The sequence below is a fragment of the Lepus europaeus genome, chromosome 7, assembly GCF_033115175.1.
Source record: "Lepus europaeus isolate LE1 chromosome 7, mLepTim1.pri, whole genome shotgun sequence".
NCBI classification, from domain to species: domain Eukaryota; kingdom Metazoa; phylum Chordata; class Mammalia; order Lagomorpha; family Leporidae; genus Lepus; species Lepus europaeus.
Window position 1 is genome coordinate 115,164,626 of NC_084833.1, and position 19,463 is coordinate 115,184,088.

At 42.3% G+C, this 19,463-nt stretch overlaps 1 protein-coding gene across 14 annotated transcripts in view; it reads right to left on the reverse strand.

The window, feature by feature from the left end:
• Positions 1 to 2,018: 2,018 nt before the first annotated feature.
• Positions 2,019 to 19,463, reverse strand: part of CDON (cell adhesion associated, oncogene regulated) — a 111,945-nt gene continuing 94,500 nt past the window's right edge. For 9 of the 14 annotated variants that reach the window (XM_062197310.1, XM_062197309.1, XM_062197306.1 and 6 more), the window contains 3 exons: positions 18,684 to 18,763; positions 3,977 to 4,251; positions 2,019 to 3,107 (listed from right to left, as the gene is read on the reverse strand). In XM_062197310.1, coding sequence (XP_062053294.1) covers positions 2,926 to 3,107; positions 3,977 to 4,251; positions 18,684 to 18,763 — 537 coding nt within the window. In that variant the 3' untranslated portion in view covers positions 2,019 to 2,925. The other 5 variants (XR_009866421.1, XR_009866423.1, XR_009866422.1 and 2 more) reach the window with 5 other exon arrangements.

Genomic DNA, 19,463 nt, shown 5'->3' on the forward strand with positions numbered 1-19,463 from the left:
AATTGTATCAACCAAGTAAAACCTGTCAAAGCTACATCATTTAAAATATGTACAGTTTCAAACATAATATTACAGCTTTAAGGAAAATTAAACATACTTTTCACGACGATACAAAACATGCAATTCAAAGTCGCTGCTTTGAAAGACAGCAACACAGGTAAAATCCAATCCTAAACTTAGCTTCTTGGCAGTGCTGTTAGCTGGAATGAGATCTGTGTTACGCTGGGCCCAGGACGGACGCATTGGTCTTCATGGACACATTCGACAAAAACGAGCAAGATAAGCTTTTTGCAAAGACCACTTTAAAAGGTATAGGACATTGCAATGCAACTTGTACCCTGTACAGCACCTATCAGACTTATCAGTGCATAACTGAAAGAAGAAAAGAAGAGTGAACTGGTATGAGCAGAGCGGGGTAAGTCTGATGTTAAACAAAACCTCAGAGTTCTAGGGTGAAAAGCAACACGAAGAAGCCGGACCGATTTCATGCTCACTGAGTTGAATGAAGATCCAATTCCTGGGCAGGGGTTGTGGTGAGGGGGTAGGAAGGGGAGAATCATGGACTTTCGGAAGCCCAGGGCACCCTGCCCATGCAGGACAGGGAGCAGCTGCTCTGGTTGTAGTTAGGGCCTCAAGGAGATAACGCAGCAGGAGCAGACAACAGCAAGGGGGTGTGAACCACAGTGCTTTCTGGAAAGCACTATGGAAAAACAGGAGGAGCACAGATTATGGCTCCAGATAAACTGGGCTCAAGTTCAGGCTCAGTGGCTCACTATGAGACTTGGGGATTTTAAGGCCCAAGATTTGTTGTCGGGGTTAAATAACAGCAACTGGCCCCAAGCACAGTGCCTGGTACATAGCAGCCACTCAGCCCATGTTAGTGCTTTCTCCCACGCTGTACTCTGACCTCTCATTTCCTCAAGAAGTGACATTAGGTAGGACTGTTTCTAGTGACTGTGCAGGGTATAAAAGTTCAGAGCAACTCACACTAAGGGAGAACTCGTAACTCCTAAACATAAACACAATTTTATATATATATATATTTATATTTATATATCTCAATATATAAAGGCATTTTTATAAATAAAATACAATAAAAGGGATAACACTTAAAACAGCGTTACTAATAATATAAATAAAGCAGTCCACAATGAGATTGCCCTAAAGGTAAAGTCATTTTCTATTCCTTGTGGACAAGTCCCAGGATCAAACTCAAATCTTTAAGAGCAGTTTATGACCTAAGGCTCATGCTAATACACCTGTTTCCTGAATCAAAATGACAGCCTACAGACACTCCCCAGATTTCTAAAACTCCCTTGATGACAGCACTGCTCTAACTCGAATGGCAAACACAGGCTGTGTCTCCATGATCTGTGTACTACGGGGAGTTTGTCCTTGGATAGTCACAGAACCAAGGCATGCAGCTCTCTCCCTCCACAGCTAACTGCATGTAAGGGACACGGAGAGCACACGTAGGATACTATAGGCACGGCCATCTGGAATGTAGAACCTGCTTCTGTAGCGTCCCTAATTCCCGACTAGGAAATGGCATTCACTACAGTCTTCTGGGAAACAGCTCTTGCATAGTGACCCAGCTTACACAGCACGTCTTCACTCAGAGTTCTATTTATAAAACATATAGACATACGTAGGGAATACTGATGTATTCAGATAGAAAGCTGATTAACATAGTATTCTATTCTATTCCACTGCAATTTTCTGGGAAACTGTAAAATTTTTACACTTAGGCTGGAACTGCTTGGTTCTACATCAAGAGAATAATTTTTTCTTTCTTTCTCCAGTGGATGCACGATCCAAAAAGAAACCGTGTGCTGCTAAAGCTTGACGCGAGCTTTGGAACACACTTGGAGCATTCTGCTGTGGTTTTTAGTGTGGAGAAGAAAGCCTTCCGAAGGCAGCTGCAACGTCCTGTCACTCAGAGGCAGCGGTAACTGTGATGTATTGAGTTTGCTGATCACAGCTTTAGGTGCCTGTTTATAATTATATTCTTAAAAAAAAAAAAAAAAAAAAAACACTGCAGGAAATTTTAAAAAAAAGTCTTTTCTAAGTTAAGTCTTTTCTGACACTCATCTTCTGGGCTGTCTTGCCCACACTGGAAGTGAGAAAATGACTGTTCTCAGGTGGTGTGACACTGTGAGCCGCTCCCAGGCTAATGGAAGGAGCTTCCGCCAGGTGGGTCCCTGGAGCCCTTCCCTTTCTTCCGGCCACTGCTGTACAGTCTTACTTTGTTCCTACTTCTAGAAACAATCAAAAAGAGCCCCATGAGGACCATTTTACAAATTTAATTTTAAAGCAGTGGGTTATTAGGGCGTGATTTTTCTCTCTGGCCCTGGTTCCCTTTCTGCATACTGCAACACTCCAGGGAGACCATGCACAACACTGCGTATGACCACTACCGAGAGTGCTCATCACTACCTGTGCCCGTGAGCACACAGAAAGGCAACAGGCCAGGCGGTCACTAGTGAAAGGCACTCTTAGAAAACTCATCAGCCAAACCTGCCACGATAAACATGAGGTCACATCTGTGGTGGATTTCAAAATATGCCCTCACAATACTGACAGACAGCTGTCCATCTGCAAACCTGACTCCCACAGCCTGTGCAACCCTGCCCTCGCAGGACCAGCCGGCAGCCCGGACCCCAGCCCGAAGGAGCTCCCGTTGTGGAATGATCCCGCAGCTCTCCGGATGACTGAGAACTATGCAAACAAGGGGGAGGAGGGAACAGGGAAGGAAAGTTTGAAGGCATAAATAATATAAAAGGGCACACATTTTAAGATACATTCATATGACATTACTACTACAAAAAAATAAATAACGATTTTCTCTGATTGGAATTCACGCCCTTCCTGCAGTTCATCCCCAGGCCTGTTGTGTGCAGTCACCGTCCGGAAGCGGGAACGTTACTAGCCGTCCGCACAGCCGCAGGTTCCCTGGGGTTGCGGAAGGACTCCGGACGCGCTGCCCAGAGGAATGCCAGGGCAGGACCATGCTGTGTTTTCCGTGCTGTCCTCTGAGACAGGTGGCAGAGCAAGAGGATTCCAACTTAGAATTTTGTTCTCTGTTTCTGAATGGACACAGCTGTCTCCTGAAAAAGAGAAAAGTTTGGGAGCGTTATGAGAGGATAAAGGCTGTTTTTAAAAACACTACTTTAGGCAATAAAGAAAATGTGATAAGCCAATGTAGAGCCTAATCGTGCTTGTTTTGAATTTGAGGGAGACAGTGAGTTTAAAGGGTTTAAAACAAGTTGCATTTTCATGAATAGTTATACAGTTCATCTGGGATGAAACCAAACCCCTTAAAAGTCCCAAAATAAGCCCCAGAAAGAAAGGCTACAACTCCAGAAACAACGCTAAGACCAATGTTTACAAAATGCATTTTTCCAGCAAGTCATCTGTCCAGGTACAAACTGAATCAGAGCCTATTTGGACATGGTCCCCAACATGTGATGAGATTGACAGCCTGAGATGAAGGATATAAGAAAAGAAAGAATTCCAAAGAGTGCTTTTGTCTAGTCCAATCTTCCCGTGAAGTACCCTCCCCAGCTCTTAAGAAAGCTATGAGCTGGGGCTGGCACCGTGGCACAGTAAGCTAAGACGACACCTGTAATACCAGCATCCCATAGCAGAGCACCAGTTCAAGTCCTGGTTGCTCTGCTCCCAACACAGCAGAGGATGGCCTGAGTCTCTGCCACCCATGTAGGAGATTAAGATGGAACTCCAGGCTCCTGGCTTCAGCCTGGCCCAGCCCTAGCCATTGCAGCCATCAGGGAAGCGAACCGGTGGATAGAAGGTCTCTTTCTCTCTGTCTCCTGCTCCCTCTAAGACTCTGCCTTTCAAATAAATAAATACATCTTGAAAAGAAGGATCTGCGCTGATCATACACCACCTTCCCTTATACACTGTTTAGCTCACTGCAGACTCTCTGGAAGCTCAAGGTTTCTAATGCTCCCCATACCTCTAGTGAACTCTGCTGCATCTTCTGTGCAATCTGAGTTGATGTCACTCGTGTTGTCCTGACAGCAGGTGTGCAGAGCAGGCGTTGGTGCCACGCTGTCCTTGCTGCTTCCCTCAGGTAACTGGCCACAGTCAGGGAGGGTGGCAGCCAGGCACACAGACATCTTCATGTGATTGAGGGGCTTCATCTCCAACCCATCCTGGGGGTAAGGTGCTGCCTCGGGGACCACGGGAAGGGAGCTGCTGCTCAAAGTGCTGTTGGTTTTGGTGAAACATCTGCAGGGTTTAAACCACAAGAAACAGAACTGTCTACAGGGATCAATACAGTAAGCTTATATGTGAAATATCACTTGGTATTCTCTATTGACAAACTCAAAGATTGATGCTTCAACATTACCAAATGATTCACTATGATTTCAGTGTCAAGAACCCAAAAATTTTAAGGTGGAATACAACCAGAAAATGCATCAAAAGGTCAATCACGAACGGAACCCCTGAAGATGACCTATCTTACGTGCTTCCTTTGTCTTAAAGCTCACTGTCAGGAGCCATTGGTTCTGCTGTCAGAAGCCGCTAACCATTTCATTATTAACTGGCTTTCAAACATAGCACACAAAAGGCATTGGCCACTGCAAAGTATTAGAAAAAGAGGAAGAAGCAGGCAGAAAGCTAAGAAGCTCATGGCCACATGAGAGAAGATCTCATGAGAATCAACACAAACACACTGCTTGGTTTCTTTTCATCCCTGGAGGAAACAACAAGGATTAGATATTTGAAATTCAAGATTTAAAATTTTTTCCAGTATTATTCATTGCATTATTGCTAGAATTTATTAGCACTGAGTTTTTCACTTCCTTCCTGCTCAGTTTTTATTCCTGTCTTCAACTAAGATGTGTGGTTTTTTTAAACACTTTTTTAAAAGATTTATTTATTTACTTGAAAGTCAGAGTTACACAGAGAGAGAAGGAGAGGCAGAGAGAGGAGAGAGAGGTCTTCCATCTGCTGGTTCACTCCCCAGTTGGCCATGACGGCCGGAGCTGTGCCGATCCGAAGCCAAGAGCCAGCAGCTTCTTCCAGGTCTCCCACATGGGTGCAGGGGCCTAAGGACTTGAGCCATCTTCCACTGCTTTCCCAGGCCATAGCAGAGAGCTCGATCAGAAGTGGAGCAGCCGAGATTCAAACTGGCGCCCATATGACATACTGGCACTACAGGTGGCGGCATTAGCAGCTATGCCACAGCACCGGCCCCAACATTTTTTCTTTCTGTTCTTCACAATGGATATTTTCATTTGATGTATCATTTAGTTCACTGGCTCCCTCATCTGTGGTCTCCAATCCACTGTTAAGCACATCCAGAAAACCTCCCATTCCAGTTACTGTGCTTTTCAGCTCTGGAGTTTCCTTTTCTTCTTCTTTTTTAAAATATGTTTCTCAGTTGGGATTCTCCCTATGTTCATTATTATATAAATATCTTCCTTTTAAGTTCTTGAACAATTTATAACAGCTACATAACTGCTAATTGTGACATTTGGGTCATCTCAGGGTCTGTTTCTATTGACTTTTTTTTCCTTTGAGAATCACAATTTTCTGTTTCTTTGCATTATTTAAACGGCATTTTCCCTGTAATTTTCAGCTTGTTCTGCTGGTATCAAACTCAGTGCTCTGACACCTTCTGTTTGAGCCTTTGCCTCCAGATTGGAGAATGCCCTCAGGCCAAACTCCACAAGCTTCCCGTTGCTTCTCAAGCTTAGATTCTTGTTCAGCATCTGCCTATTTTCGGTTACTCTCCAAAATTTTCAAATTGCCAAACTTCATCATTATTTTCTGTTGATGATCAAGCTGCTCCACCACTACGAGAAGGCATTATTTCTGAAATTGGTAGTAAGAAAAGCTTGAAGAGGACATCACATTCAGCTTCGCAAGTTAGGTAGGAAACACATGCGACTGATTGGTAGAATGCTGGAGCTGGGTAACGTTAGGAAATAAAGACAAGAATTCTTTGGATTTCCACACTTCAAACATGGAGTGCTAAGTTTTTTTGGGGGGAGGGAGGAGATACAAAAATCAGTAAAAGGAAGTGCATGCAACTGCTATTAGCAGCTCTGTTGTTTCAAATGATTGGAAATACCAAGTGCCAAGCATGAACACGGATATGAACCTGAAAGAGAGTAAGATATGTCAGTAAATCAAACCTTTACTGTAAATAATTCTAACTTTAGTTTCACGTAGAGAAATATACTCACTATATAGTTAGTAGAATTCACATGCCAGTCATCTGGAGTGAAAGCAAAGTATGTCAAGTATTCATTTGTGCAGAAAATTTAATTACAGTATTATCTCATATGACTGTAATTTTAACTTTCAATAATCTAACAAAAATATATGCCTGATTCAAATATGATCTAAACGTTCCCATGCATGTTGTAAATCAACAAAAAGTGAAGGAAGCATTGGGACAGAAGGAAGAAGTCACTGGAGCTAGAATCGGAGCACTGGGCTAGCTCAGTCACAACTCCACAATAACATGACACCCTTATTTGTTCTGTGGTCCATTTTATTCAACCCTGAACTTCAACAATTTTCCTAGGATCCTGGCAAGGGTGGGCACTATCTCCTGAAGCCAGTTCAAAGTATCCATGTTATCAGAGTCTTCCTTGCGCTTTACTGTTAGTCTCTACCACTCTCTCCCAACACTCCCAGCTCCCCAGGCACCAAATATATTCAGCGCACAGAATCCATAGACTTGAAACAGGGTAAAATGTGGGGCAAGGTTGGGGTGGGGTGGCTAACTTTTCTGAATTCATACTACTACTACTACCGAGAATTTAATGAGTATAATCCATCTATGAAAATAATCTTAGGTAGAGGAAACTTTACTCAAAAATATTTGCTGAATACTTACGAAATGTCAGGTACTACGGTAGGCACTGAAAATATGTAGGTAAACACAAGAGAGTTCCAGCTCTCTGTACGGCTGAGGAGATGGACAAGGAAACAATGGTTTCCACACAGTGTAGGTGATTTATGAAAATGTTAGATCCAGGGTGCACTAAACTGTAAGGTGAGCTTTAGATGTGCTGCTGCAGAGAATAAAGTAGCCCCTGAGTTTCTAGCTAGAGAACACACTTCCCACACTCCATCAGTCATTGTCTCATAATCACGGAAATCACACTCAATAACAATTATGGAACTATAGTTAGCAGGATTCTGACGTTACAAGTTAGAGCTATCTTTGGCTGGGGAAATTTATACAGCTACCATGATTGGTTGGAAACAGTTTTTTTTTTTGTTTTGTTTTGTTTTATTTGACAGGTAGAGTTATAGACAGAGAGAGAGACAGAGAGAAAGGTCTTCCTTCCGTTGGTTCACCCCCAAATGGCTGCTACGGCCGGAGCTATGCCGATCCAAAGCCAGGAGTCAGGTGCTTCCTCCCGGTCTCCCATGCAGGTGCAGGGGCCTAAGCACTTGGGTCATCCTCCCCTGCCCTCCCGGGCCACAGCAAAGAGCTGGACTGGAAGAGAAGCAACCAGGACTAGAACCTGGAGCCCATATAGGATTTCCGGCACCGCAGGAGAGGATTAATCAAGTGAGCCACAGCGTCAGCCCCAGCCTTTTTTAAAATTTTTTATTATTTTTTAAAAATATTTACTTATCTATTTGAGAGGCAGAGTTACAGACAGAGGGAGAGACAGAAAGAAAAGTCTTCCATCTTTTGGTTCACTCCTCAAATGGCCACAAAGGCAGGAGCAGGGCCAATCTGGCATCAGGATCCATGAGTTTCTTCTGGGTCTCCCACATGGATGCAGGGGCCCAAGCACTTGGGCCACCCTCCACTGCTTTCTCAGGCTATTAGCAGAGAGCTGGATCAGACATGGAGCAGCCAGGACTCAAACCGGAGCCCATGTGGGATGCCAGCCCTGCAGGCAGCGGCTTTACCTTCTTTGCCACAGCGCCAGCCCCAAGTATCAGATTTTTTATAACCTTTTTCTCAAGCAAGTAAATTAACGATTGGGGAGCAGCCAATGTTGTGGCACAGCGGCTAAAGCAATGCTGGCATCCCATACAGGCACCCCAGTTCATGTCCTGGCTGCTCCACTTCCAGTTCAGCTCCCTGCTGATGTGCCTGGGAAAGCAGTGGAGGCTGGCCCAAGTGCTTGGGGCCCTGTACCACGAGGGTGACCTGGAGGAAGCTCCTGGCTCCTAGGCTTTGGCCTGGCCAAGCCCTAGCCATTGCAGCCATTTGAGGAGTGACAGATGGAGGACCTCTCTCTGTGTCTCTAACTCTTTCAGATAAATAAAATAAACCTTTAAAAAAAGAGAGAGATTGGGAAGCAACAATTAAACTAATTAGTCAGTGTTTGCAGCTGCCCATATCCCACAGGGAGAGGACATGCACTGCAGCTGGGAGGGAACTGATGCACTTACCCTTTAGCATTTGCATCACAATATTAGTTTTCTCCCTGCTGGCTCAGACTGATTCTACAGGTTAGTCCGTAACTGTCAGCTTCCAAGCTGTCTGACTTAAAACTTCAGTCTGAGGCAGTGGCCGTCCTCAGTGTCTGGTAAAGCCCCAGGACAGCACAGGCAGGCACTGAGTAAAAACCCCAAGCAGGAAGGCGGAGAACACTGTGTGTGCTTCTGCGGTGATGTTCCACTTCTCTGCAAGAATCTGGAGGTAAAACCAGGGTATTTGCCAGGAGCTGGGGAACCTGGGCAGTTCCCTACAACCAAAACATTATAAATTAACAGTCTGCTTATACAGCTCTAATATGAATGAGTTTCTTAACGTTGACATAAAAGAACAAGGGTGACTCACCAGACAATGAGATGCCTTACGTCTTGCTTCTTTCCTTCTAGTTTCTCTTTTTTTCTGCTCTTCTCTTCAACTTGAAGCAAAACTGTGGGTTGAGATTTGTGATGCCGTCCAATGGCAGCCTAAGCGTTTGACTACACTGTGATTCTGTCAGAAGTAAAGTTCCATGGACGAGGCAGGACTGCGGGAGTGGGTGAGGCAGAAGAGCTCGGGCCATGGCACCAGGCACGAGGATCGGTGCTGACACAGGTGTTGCATACCAGGAGCAAGCACACACACCTAACACACCTCTGTTTTTAAAGATGTTATATAGCTACTCAGCAAGACTCAGGAGGAAAATTTCCTACTACCAGCTCTTGTGTTTTTCAGGTGAGTGAGACAGCAGTGTTTACTTCTACCCTGAACTGTGACTCTCAGTGACCAGCGTGGTGGTGATGCTGAGATCATAATTTGAGTGAATTTTGCAAAGGGATGATAACCCAAATGGCAGAGTGACAAACCACACTGATGTAAAATTTACTAGTAGTTGAGTCTAAGTCATAATCACCGGTTATTAGCCACTTAGCTAACCAAATGTAAATACTTTGGTTACATTATTTTCAGTTCAATTCCAGATATCTACATCATCAACACAAAAATGGCTTTAACTTGGGTGTTCTGTGTTGAGACAGAAGCACAGAGGACATAGTCTTTAAATAAAAAAAGAATCTGAGATTCTGAAGATAATTAGGTCTAGCATGTAACGACAATCCTTTTACTGACAATGCTTTAATGACAATTTCTAAAACAATCAGATGATCACAAAAAATCTGTAAGTGAGACCCAGATCTCCAAGAGTCCATGCATATAAATAAACAGGATAAATGCTTGCAAATATACAACACACAGTAAGATGCTCTCACAAAGCACATTTCATAGTTTATAGAATAAAAACAGTCTATAATTCCACTATCTGCTCAAGTGATCTTTCTAATGTAATTACTGTTGGCAGAAGGTAGAGTGAATGTTTTCACTGAGCCACCTCTAACTCAGCTAAACTATTTTTTTAAGTTTAAAAACACTGAGTAAATGGAACTCTGTGCATCTTACCACATATAAAAATCTGTGCTGTTCTGTAAGAACCCAGGTAGACTGGGACCTGGCAGTTAACTAAGATACCTTTTAGTAAATGGGAAGGGCCTGTAGGGCCAACTCACAAGACAGAAAATGACTCTATTATAATATGTCACCCCCACACACAAATATTTTTCTTCACCCTGTAATTTGTACATCACAGACCAAGAAATATCAATGAGAAGAGCTGTGTGGGGTTATGCTTGGCAGACATTAGCAGTTTAGCTAAACATATTTTGGATATTTCACCCCTGAAATACTTCAAGAGATGTATCCATTTCTAATTATACAGTTGAGTATTTGTTAAGTATGATTACATACAGAATGACTCTGATTAGATAATTAGATGAGTTCTGTATTATGCTTCCTCTTTTGATTATCCCTGGAAGGCAAAATACTTACTCCCCATGCATCTCTCGGGTGTGTGATATTATTTTCATGCACATGCTCTTGAGACTCCTGAAATTGTTACGTCTTGGTGGTGGCTTGTTTTACTGTGCAGCTCTCCTCTGCCGTCTCTCGTCCCTGTGTCTGCCATTGTGCTGACTCAGCTCCTTTTCTGGGGCAGGGTGGGGCGGGGGAGGGACTTATCAGTTACTATGCAGCAGGACCTGATGACATTCCTCCAAGGCCATGGCTCTCCTCCACTCTCACTCCATCTGTTGGATGCTGCAGTGACCCCAGCGTTAGAATGGGGGGAATTAATTTATCAGTAACTGTCACATGTAAGATGACTACAAAGGTTGGCTGACCATGAATGGCTGAGTGCATTGGTGAATGTGGTGAGCTGCCATGCCCCCAAACTTAACATAAGACCAAAAGCACTTCTCCCTGACTCTGACCACAGGCCCTCAGCCTGCACACAAGAAGGAGGAGACAGGTCTGGGGAGATAAACAACGGCCTCAAAAGGAAAGGTGCTGATCAGTTTAGAAAACCAGGCCCATTTTCTTTGGGCCATGAGCAGATTACCACGGACACAACAGAAGCTAGGGCTTGGGCTTTGTTTCCTTCCTTTGGCTTTGTGGCTGGTTCTGAAGTAGCCACATGGTCAGAAAGAGGAGAGGGATTGAATCCTGAAACAGTGACCTGCTAGGAGTTTAGGTGTCCTGGAAAAGTCATTGCTTCATCCTTAACAAACTGGGTAGACCAAGCTCTAGGCCTGAAAGAACTACTGTAATTAAAGGCTCTCACAGTCTTCCCTACATACTACACGTGTACTTCAAGTAGTGGAAAATGGAACTAAAAGACAAGCTTATTTCAGCACAAAGAAATTCTGAAATGAATACTTAGTTTGCTCATAAGATGCATTTTCCACTTTTTAAAGACTCCTTATATGCATGGATTTTAAAAATACTTCTAGCAACAAAACAAACATCTTTTAATTCCATTTTCCACAAACTTTCTGAAGTCCCCCTGCATATGTGCCACCAGGGGAGGGTTTCAAGTTGGTAAAAGAGCACTCTCAAACCCAGCAACACACAGATGTGTAAAGTTATTATTACACAAAACCGTGCAGATCGCGGGTAATATCTGTGCTTTCCAAAGCACTATTCCCAATAGTTTTATTTCTCCTCTTGACTATCAGCCAGGTAACTTGTAGTTTCTTTTTTCCCAGATGAATTATATACATTTTTCCAAGCTGATTTTTGCTTGGCCACTTCCTGACCATTTCCAGTCTCCCCAGGACCCTTAAAGTTAATTTCTCCTTCCTTCCGGATGGGACCTCTTAGTTCGTTCATCTGTGAATTTCATCAGTGTCCTCTCTACTCTCTCCTACAAATTATCAAGACTGATGGTAAATAGACCAGATTTAATGTCAATCCCTTCCCATTAAACCAGCCAAGCAGCAAACCACATTTGATTACATATCCAGAACTGCACCATTGCCTTTTGAACAGAGGAGAGGAGATGGGTAGAAAACTTCTGATGTATTTGATTAAAACCTGTATAACTCCTGAAATGTCCAAATTGCACAAGGATTTCTCCGTTAAGTGTTTAGTGTAGAAGTCTGGCTCCCTGCAAAGCTGCGTAAAATATACTGCTTTTGAGCTGTTCATTGAGCTACTGCTTATCTCTCTTAAAAACGGAAAAGGGGGGCCTGTGCTGTGGCATACTAAGTTAAGCCAATGCCTACAGCGCTGCATCCTGTATGGGAGCCAGTTCAGGTCCTGGCTGCTTCTCTTCTGATCTAGTTCTCTGCTTATAGCCTGGGAAAGCATTGGAAAATGGCCCAAGTGTTTGAGCCCCTGCACCAGCATGGGAGACCCAGATAAAGCTCCTGGCTCCTGGCTTTGGACCAGTCCAGCTCCGGCTGTTGCAGCCATTTGGGGAGTGAATCAGCAGAAGGAAGACCTTTCTTTCTCTCTCCCTCCCTCTCCCTATCTGTAACTCTGCCTCTCAAATAAATAAAATCTTAAAAAAAAAAAAAAAAACCTGAAAAGGCTTCAAGTTCACAGAAAACAGAGAAGCAGGCAGTCATCTTTAACATGTCACAAAAGTCCGCGAATCAAATACAGCTTCTCCACAGACTGCTTCTCTTAACCTGGTCTCAATTTTTCACACCACTGCTTCAGTTTAGACCCAACAGGCAAACGTTCCTCTGCAGACAGTTATGACCAAACAGAGAGATGATAAAGGGAGCTGCGGCTTGGCCATGAAGTCTCTTAAAGGCCCACTCCAAGAAATATGTTTAAGTTTACATCTGAGAAGGGAGAGCGACACGACCCCGGAGTGGCAGGGCGCAGTGCAGGCCAAGTCCACAGGGAAGAGGCCCTCGGCCAGACTCCTCTTGGCCGTTGGTTGTCTGTGAAGTAGGAATGGCGAGTTTGATGAGGCACCCCTCCATGTAAGAGACTGACCCCCAAGAGTATGTTAGGAGGTAAATCTCCTGCAGTGTTTCCTAACTGCACTGGTTTCCTGGACTCAGCTATGATTCACCCCCACTACGCTGGCCTCCTCAATCCATTTCTTGTGTCTTTTAAATCACTCAGCCTTTCCTACTTCTAAAGGCTACATCTCTCAGATTCACTGACTTCTCCCGTATCAGTTCACTGCCCTAGTCCACTGTTCCTCATCTGACATATGATTGGTTCCCTAGTATCCTCTCATGGCCTATCTGATTTAATCTCCAAATTGGACCCAGAGTGTTCTGTGTTTGTTTTGTTTTGTTTTAAGATTCATTTATCTCTTTGAAAGTCAGAGCTACAGAGGGAAAGAGAAGGAGAAAGACATGGAGGGAGGAGAAAAGAGAGACAGAGATAGGAGCCAGGAGCTTCTTCCAGTCTCCCATGTGGGTGGCAGGGCTCAAACACTTGGGCAATATTCTGCTGCTTTTCTCAGGCCATCAGCAGGGAGCTGGATCGGAAGTGGAGCAACCAGGACTCAAACCAGCATCACAGGCAGCAGCTTTACCTGCTATGACTTGACACCAGCCACCCAGAATGTTCTTAAAAGTCTGAGTTCTGGGGGCCAGCACTGTGGTGTAGCAGGTAAGACTGCTGCCCGCAGTGCTGGCATCCCATATGGGCATCAGTTCGAGTCCCGGCTGCTCCACTTCCAATCCAGCTCTCTGCTATGGCCTGGGAAAGTAGTGGAAGATGGTACAAGTCCTTGGGCTCCTGCACCTGCGTGGGAGACCTGGAAGAAGCTCCTGGCTCCTGGCTTTGAATCGGCACAGCTCCGGCCATTGCTGCCATCTGGGGAGTGAACCAGCAGATGGAAGACCATTCTCTCTCTCTCTCTAACTCTTTCAAATAAATAAAATAAATCTTTAAAAAAAAAAGTCTGGGGGGGTTGGCACCGTGGCTCACTTGGTTAATCCTCTACCTGTGGCGCCAGCATCCCATATGGGCGCCGGATTCTGTCCTGGTTGCTCCTCTTCCAGTCCAGCTCTCTGCTGGGGCCTGAGAGGGCAGTGGAGGATGGCCCGTGGGCCCCTGCACCCACATGGGAGACCAGGAGGAAGCACCTGGCTCCTGGCTTTGGATTGGTGCAGTGCTGGCCGTAGTAGCCATTTGGGGGTGAACCAACGGAAGGAAGACCTTTCTCTCTGTCTCTCTCTCTCACTGTCTATAACTCTACCTGTCAAAAAAAAGTTTGGGTTCTATCACAACGTGGTCCTGCTCATGTCTTTCACTGACCTGCCTTGGCTCTGTAGGACCTGATTTTACTCGGGTTTTAACTCTGATCCCTTCACTTCCTAGGTCCCTGCTAGATGAGCCCTGTTGAAATTCTTTGAAGATTCAGGCATTCTGCTTTAGAGACCGCATACAACAGTACCTCTGCCTGGAAAGCTTTTGACCTATCCTCTTCCCTCATCCCATATTTTACAAATTCTTCAGAGTTTGGCAAAATATCACTTGCTTACGGAGGTCTTTCCTCTCATCTTTTACTTCAAAGCATCAGTTTTCATACATATTCAATTTTATGATTTATGTCATTTTATAAAAAAGATAGGGACCTTCTACCAAACTCTAAGCTCTACTCAGGCAGGGGACACTGCCTGTGATGTTCACCACCATGTCCCCAGCAACTTGCTTGGTGCCTTGCCCATGAGAGACCTTCAACGAAGGTTTGTTGAATGAATGAAACAATAGGTCCTCTTTTCCTTTCTCATTCTCCTTATTTCTCCTTCTCCTTTCCCCACCTTTATCATTCCCTGAAGATATGTTAAGGCAAAAAGTAAACAATAATAATAATAACAAACGAGAGATCTCTTATAAAAAGAATATCCAGGGACCGGTGATGTGGCGTAGAAGGTTAAGCTTCTGCCTGCAGTGTCGGCATCCCAAATGGGCACAGGTTCAAGCCCCGGCTGCTCCACTTCTGATCCAGCTCCCTGCTAATGAGCCTGAGAAAGTAGCAGAAGATGGCCCAAGTACTTGGGCCCCTGCATCCACGTGGGAGAACTGGAAAAAGCTCCTGGCTTCTAGTTTCAGCCTTGCCAGCCCTGGCCATTGCAGCCATTTGGAGAGTGAACCAGCAGATGAAATAGCTCTCTCTCTGCCTCTCTTTGTCTCTCTCTCTTCCTCTCCTTCTCTCTCTGTATCTCTGCCTTTCAAATAAATAAATAAATCTTTCTTTAAATATTTTTAAAAGATTTATTTATTTATTTGAAAGGCAGAGTTAGAGGCACAAGCAGATGCCTAACAGGTATCTTCCCTCCAATCCAACATTTACATTCCTACTGTTCATCAAGCCTTAATACATCTTGAAACAGACCACTCCTATTCTCAAAGAGCTTCCCAACAATGATGGTGCTACTAGTCCAGTGTCTCTCAACATTTAATCTATATCTCTCTTTTGATTATTCAAGTCCTGCTGCACTTTCATTGTCAAAACAGAGTGATGAGATAGTCTATCTGCTAGTCCTTTCCCCAAATGCCCACAACAGGTCAAATCCAGGAGCTGTAAACTTAATCTGGTTCCCCTACATGGACATAAGGGGCCCAACTACTAGGGCCATCTGCTTCTATCTCCCAGGATCCACACTGGCCAAAAGCTAGATTGGAAGTGGAGGTAGCACTCAATCCCAGGCATTCCAATATGGGATGTGGGCATCCCAAGCAGCAAGTTAACCTACTGCGCCATAAGACCCACTCCTGAGAATCGTGATTATCAATTACACTGTGTGTTTTCCTAAGGTTGGGCTTCAGCCAGTATTTAGTACATGGTAGGCACTCAATAAATTTTCATTAGATGAACTACTAAAACCCGAAATTCAAGGTTATCAATGATACAATAATCAGTACATTTTTTCCAGTTTTGTATCCTATCACTCTCTTCTTATAGTTCCCCATCCAGTCAAATCATTCCAGTATTTCTCATAGCATGGCTCCTGAACTATTAACATCACTGGGAAATTCATCAAAAATGCAAGTTGTGAGGTCTTCACCCCCGACATGCTGAATCAGAATGTAATTTGAGTATAATCTAGTAATTTGTGTTTTTACAAAGACTTTAAGTGAATCAAATCCACACTAAAGTTTGAGAGTCACTGAATTCAACTGCAAGGGTACTTCAAAGTTTATGAGAAAATGGAATTAAAAGCTAAATTTACTTTGGTAGAAAAAAACCACTTTGGAAATCTATGCTTAGTTTCCATAATACACACTTTCCATGAACTTTTTAAAGATTCCTCGCATATATGATTTCAAAATATTTCTACAGCAAAATAAACATCTTTTAATTTCATTTTTCCATGAACTTTTTGAAGTACACTCATACTTAGTCTTATATAAATATTATCCTTCTTACTTCCATGACTGTTCTTGTAATTTCTTCTACATGGAAACACCTCAGAATCTGTTATAGCTCCTGGCTAGTGCTCAGTAAATTTTTTTTGGCAGAGTAGCCAAAAACTCTACAATGCCCATTTGCAGCTCTCATAAAGCTTAAATGCAATCACACCTCTTTTTACATACACATTATTTCAGTTGGCATTAGGAAATGCAAATTTGTTCTCAGTAATAATGTCTGTATTCTAAAAGTTGACTCAATTTTGCATATTTGGGGAGTAAATCATATATATGAGGGTATTTCAAAAGGTTCATGGAAGTGCATATTGTGAAAAACCTATGTATTTCATAAAATTTTGGACCAAAATAAGCTTATATTTTAAGTTCATTTCACCATAGATTTTTTAAACTCCTCTTGTGTTATCTACTTCTCAGCATTCAAGTTTATTACATTTTGAGGGAGATATTTGTTCTCAATGTTAAGAGTTAGAGAGTGAAACTTAATAATTTGAGTCTTCCAGAGTTGAAAGTAGGGACTCACTAATATATATCTGTCCAATTATTAAGTCAAAATCATGCAACAGCTCTAGGAGCTATTGGGGACATGAACTAACCATAGAGGCAAGACAAGCAATTATAGACATGCCCTACACAGGTGCATTCTTGGGCAGAAACAAAATTTAAGCCAGGGAAAGATACAAGCTAATTTTCCCAAGCTGAAGAGACTTTACCCATGTTTCCAGATAACAGTAAAACTCCAAAACATGAAATGCGAAAATCAACTTGAAAGTTAATAGAAATGCAATTGTCCAAAAGGAAAAAAAAAAACAAACTATGTATAAGGAAAAACCTTCAAATATTATGCACTCACCCACTCCCACACATAAGTGGCCATGAATGCAAGATGACAGAGATCATTTAAATCCTTTTCAGCAAATAAAACACATTATTAGTACTAAGATGATACCTCAACATAAAGACAGGAGGATTGGCAGAAAATTACTGAAGTCTACAATCAGATTTGGTTGGGAGCATTACTTAGGACACTCTGTTCGTCAGATAAGGAAGCAGCGTCAGAGACATTTAGAACTTTCCCAAGATCACAGGTGTAAGCAATGGCAAAGCATAGGTCAATTTATTAGACCAGAGGTCCTCTCACAGCACCATTCTAATGTCTAGGGAGCATCAGCATCTGCTGGTAGCCACAAGAACCACAAAGAAACACACATGACGTATTCAGGCAAAGCCATCTGCTGTAATTAAATCCATCTGACTACTTACCAGGTATAAGAGTCAATCTTACCAGTTCTTTAGCATGTTTCCTGACAAACTGGTCATGTCTATGACAAGCTCAGGACAAAAATGGGGTTTCACCATTATGAACATTTTTCAAAACTAGAGTTTACAGAATTTAAATATGCACCAGTAAACTGTAGTACATAAGATAGGCAGATAGCACTTGCTGACACAGAAACCCTAAGATAGGTCAAGTAAATGATAAGAAAAGTTCCCCAACAAACTTCATTGCCTTTGTTCTGACACCCAAAGCACTACTGAAACAACTTGCTTTCAATGCACGGTTGACCAGAGCCTTCCTTGAGTTCTGGTTTCAGTAATTCCCAGGCAATACTTGGCCTTTTAATTCATTTTAAAACTGTAGGTCAAGCCTCATTTCAATAATGAATATCCAAACTCTAATCCATACTCCATTGATTTTATGGATTAACTATGATACAATTCTCTAGTCTTATAGTTTTAGAGCTGAGAAGAACTTAGGAAAGCATGTATTCCAATACTATCATTATGAAAAAGAACAAAGATTTGTGTGACAACTTTAATACAACAAGACTTGATAATCCTTTAGAATCCACACCTATAGAGGTAGCATGAAAGCTTTCTGAATATTCAGTCGAAATTTAAACACACATATTACTCTACATATTTCTACAGCATGTGAAATATTGTCAGTAAATATAGCTTTTAAAATTAAAACAATTAAAAAACAGCAAGATTTTGTTAAAGTATTAAGAATTAAAATAGGAAACCATTGGGTAATCTAGTAGGAAAATTTCAGTAACAGTACTATAAAATTACAGTAGTATTTCAGTAATATTACTAAAATTTCAGTAATACTTCAGTAATATATATATAATGTTTACACAAGGGTTTCCCCTGCCCTCAACACTTAACTAGTCTCTCATTCATTCTCTTAACAACCCCTAACAAAGTAGAAAATAACAGGTGAAAAAAAAATTGTCTATGTTCAGAGAATGAGTGTAATTTAAAATTTTCAGATACCTCACACCTTTTAATAATATTTCAAGGAGAAACAAATCCATTAATACTGTCACTGTATAACTACAGAAACCAAGACATAAAACTAGAAGTTATAAAACAGGGCAAAAATTTACTAACAGCCCAAAACGTAAGACTGCAAATTCTGAGCTTTATATCTTAGGTAAAACTTAAAGAATTTCCTTTGCTGGAAGAAAGAAAAGGAGGTAGACATCTTATTTGCAACTTATAAAAATATATACTAACATACCTATTGTTGTTTCGACAATTTCGACAATTAATGCATTCCATGGGATCAATCTGAGGCACAGCTGTATACAATCCACCACCCTTGTCCGGAAGGAAGTTCAGGGGGAAAAAAAGAAGAAAAAATGCTTAAAATGCCACACAGACTAGTAACCAAACAATCACAAATACAGAACTTATGTTGATAATAAACAGGTACATGGTATATTTTTATCAATTCCCCAAGCAACGTGATGCTTATCACTTTTTGTCCATATTCACCAATGAGTTCATTAGTGTTCTGCACGATATTAAATTATATTCTAGAAACTTTACTGCCATGTTTTTCCATGCATTTCTGTACTGGAAAAAGGCAAATAAATGGAGAAGCTTAGTCACTTCCCTTCAATGTTTCAAATCTAACAGGCCCAAAATACATTACATACCATAACCTCCTATTTCTTTTCTGGCAGTCATGGAAAAATCTTATGTGATGCCAGTTGGAGCAACAGGGTGTGAAACTGGTCTGCATGATGTCACAAGATTAAACCCATCTTCATTTTCCTGTAATTATTTCGATTAGGTCTGTTCACTTGACTACACTAAGTTATAAAACATGTGATATTTTCCCAGATGGAGTAGGTTCTCAGCCAGCAATGACTTGGAGGGGAGCATTAATATATTGATGTTGCTTTTGGCGGAAACTGCCCAGCAATTAAGAAAAATGCCCAGATTAACACATACCTCATTGTAAAAGGTTCATTTGACATACACAACGGCAAACATGACGTTAAAAAGTGAGCTG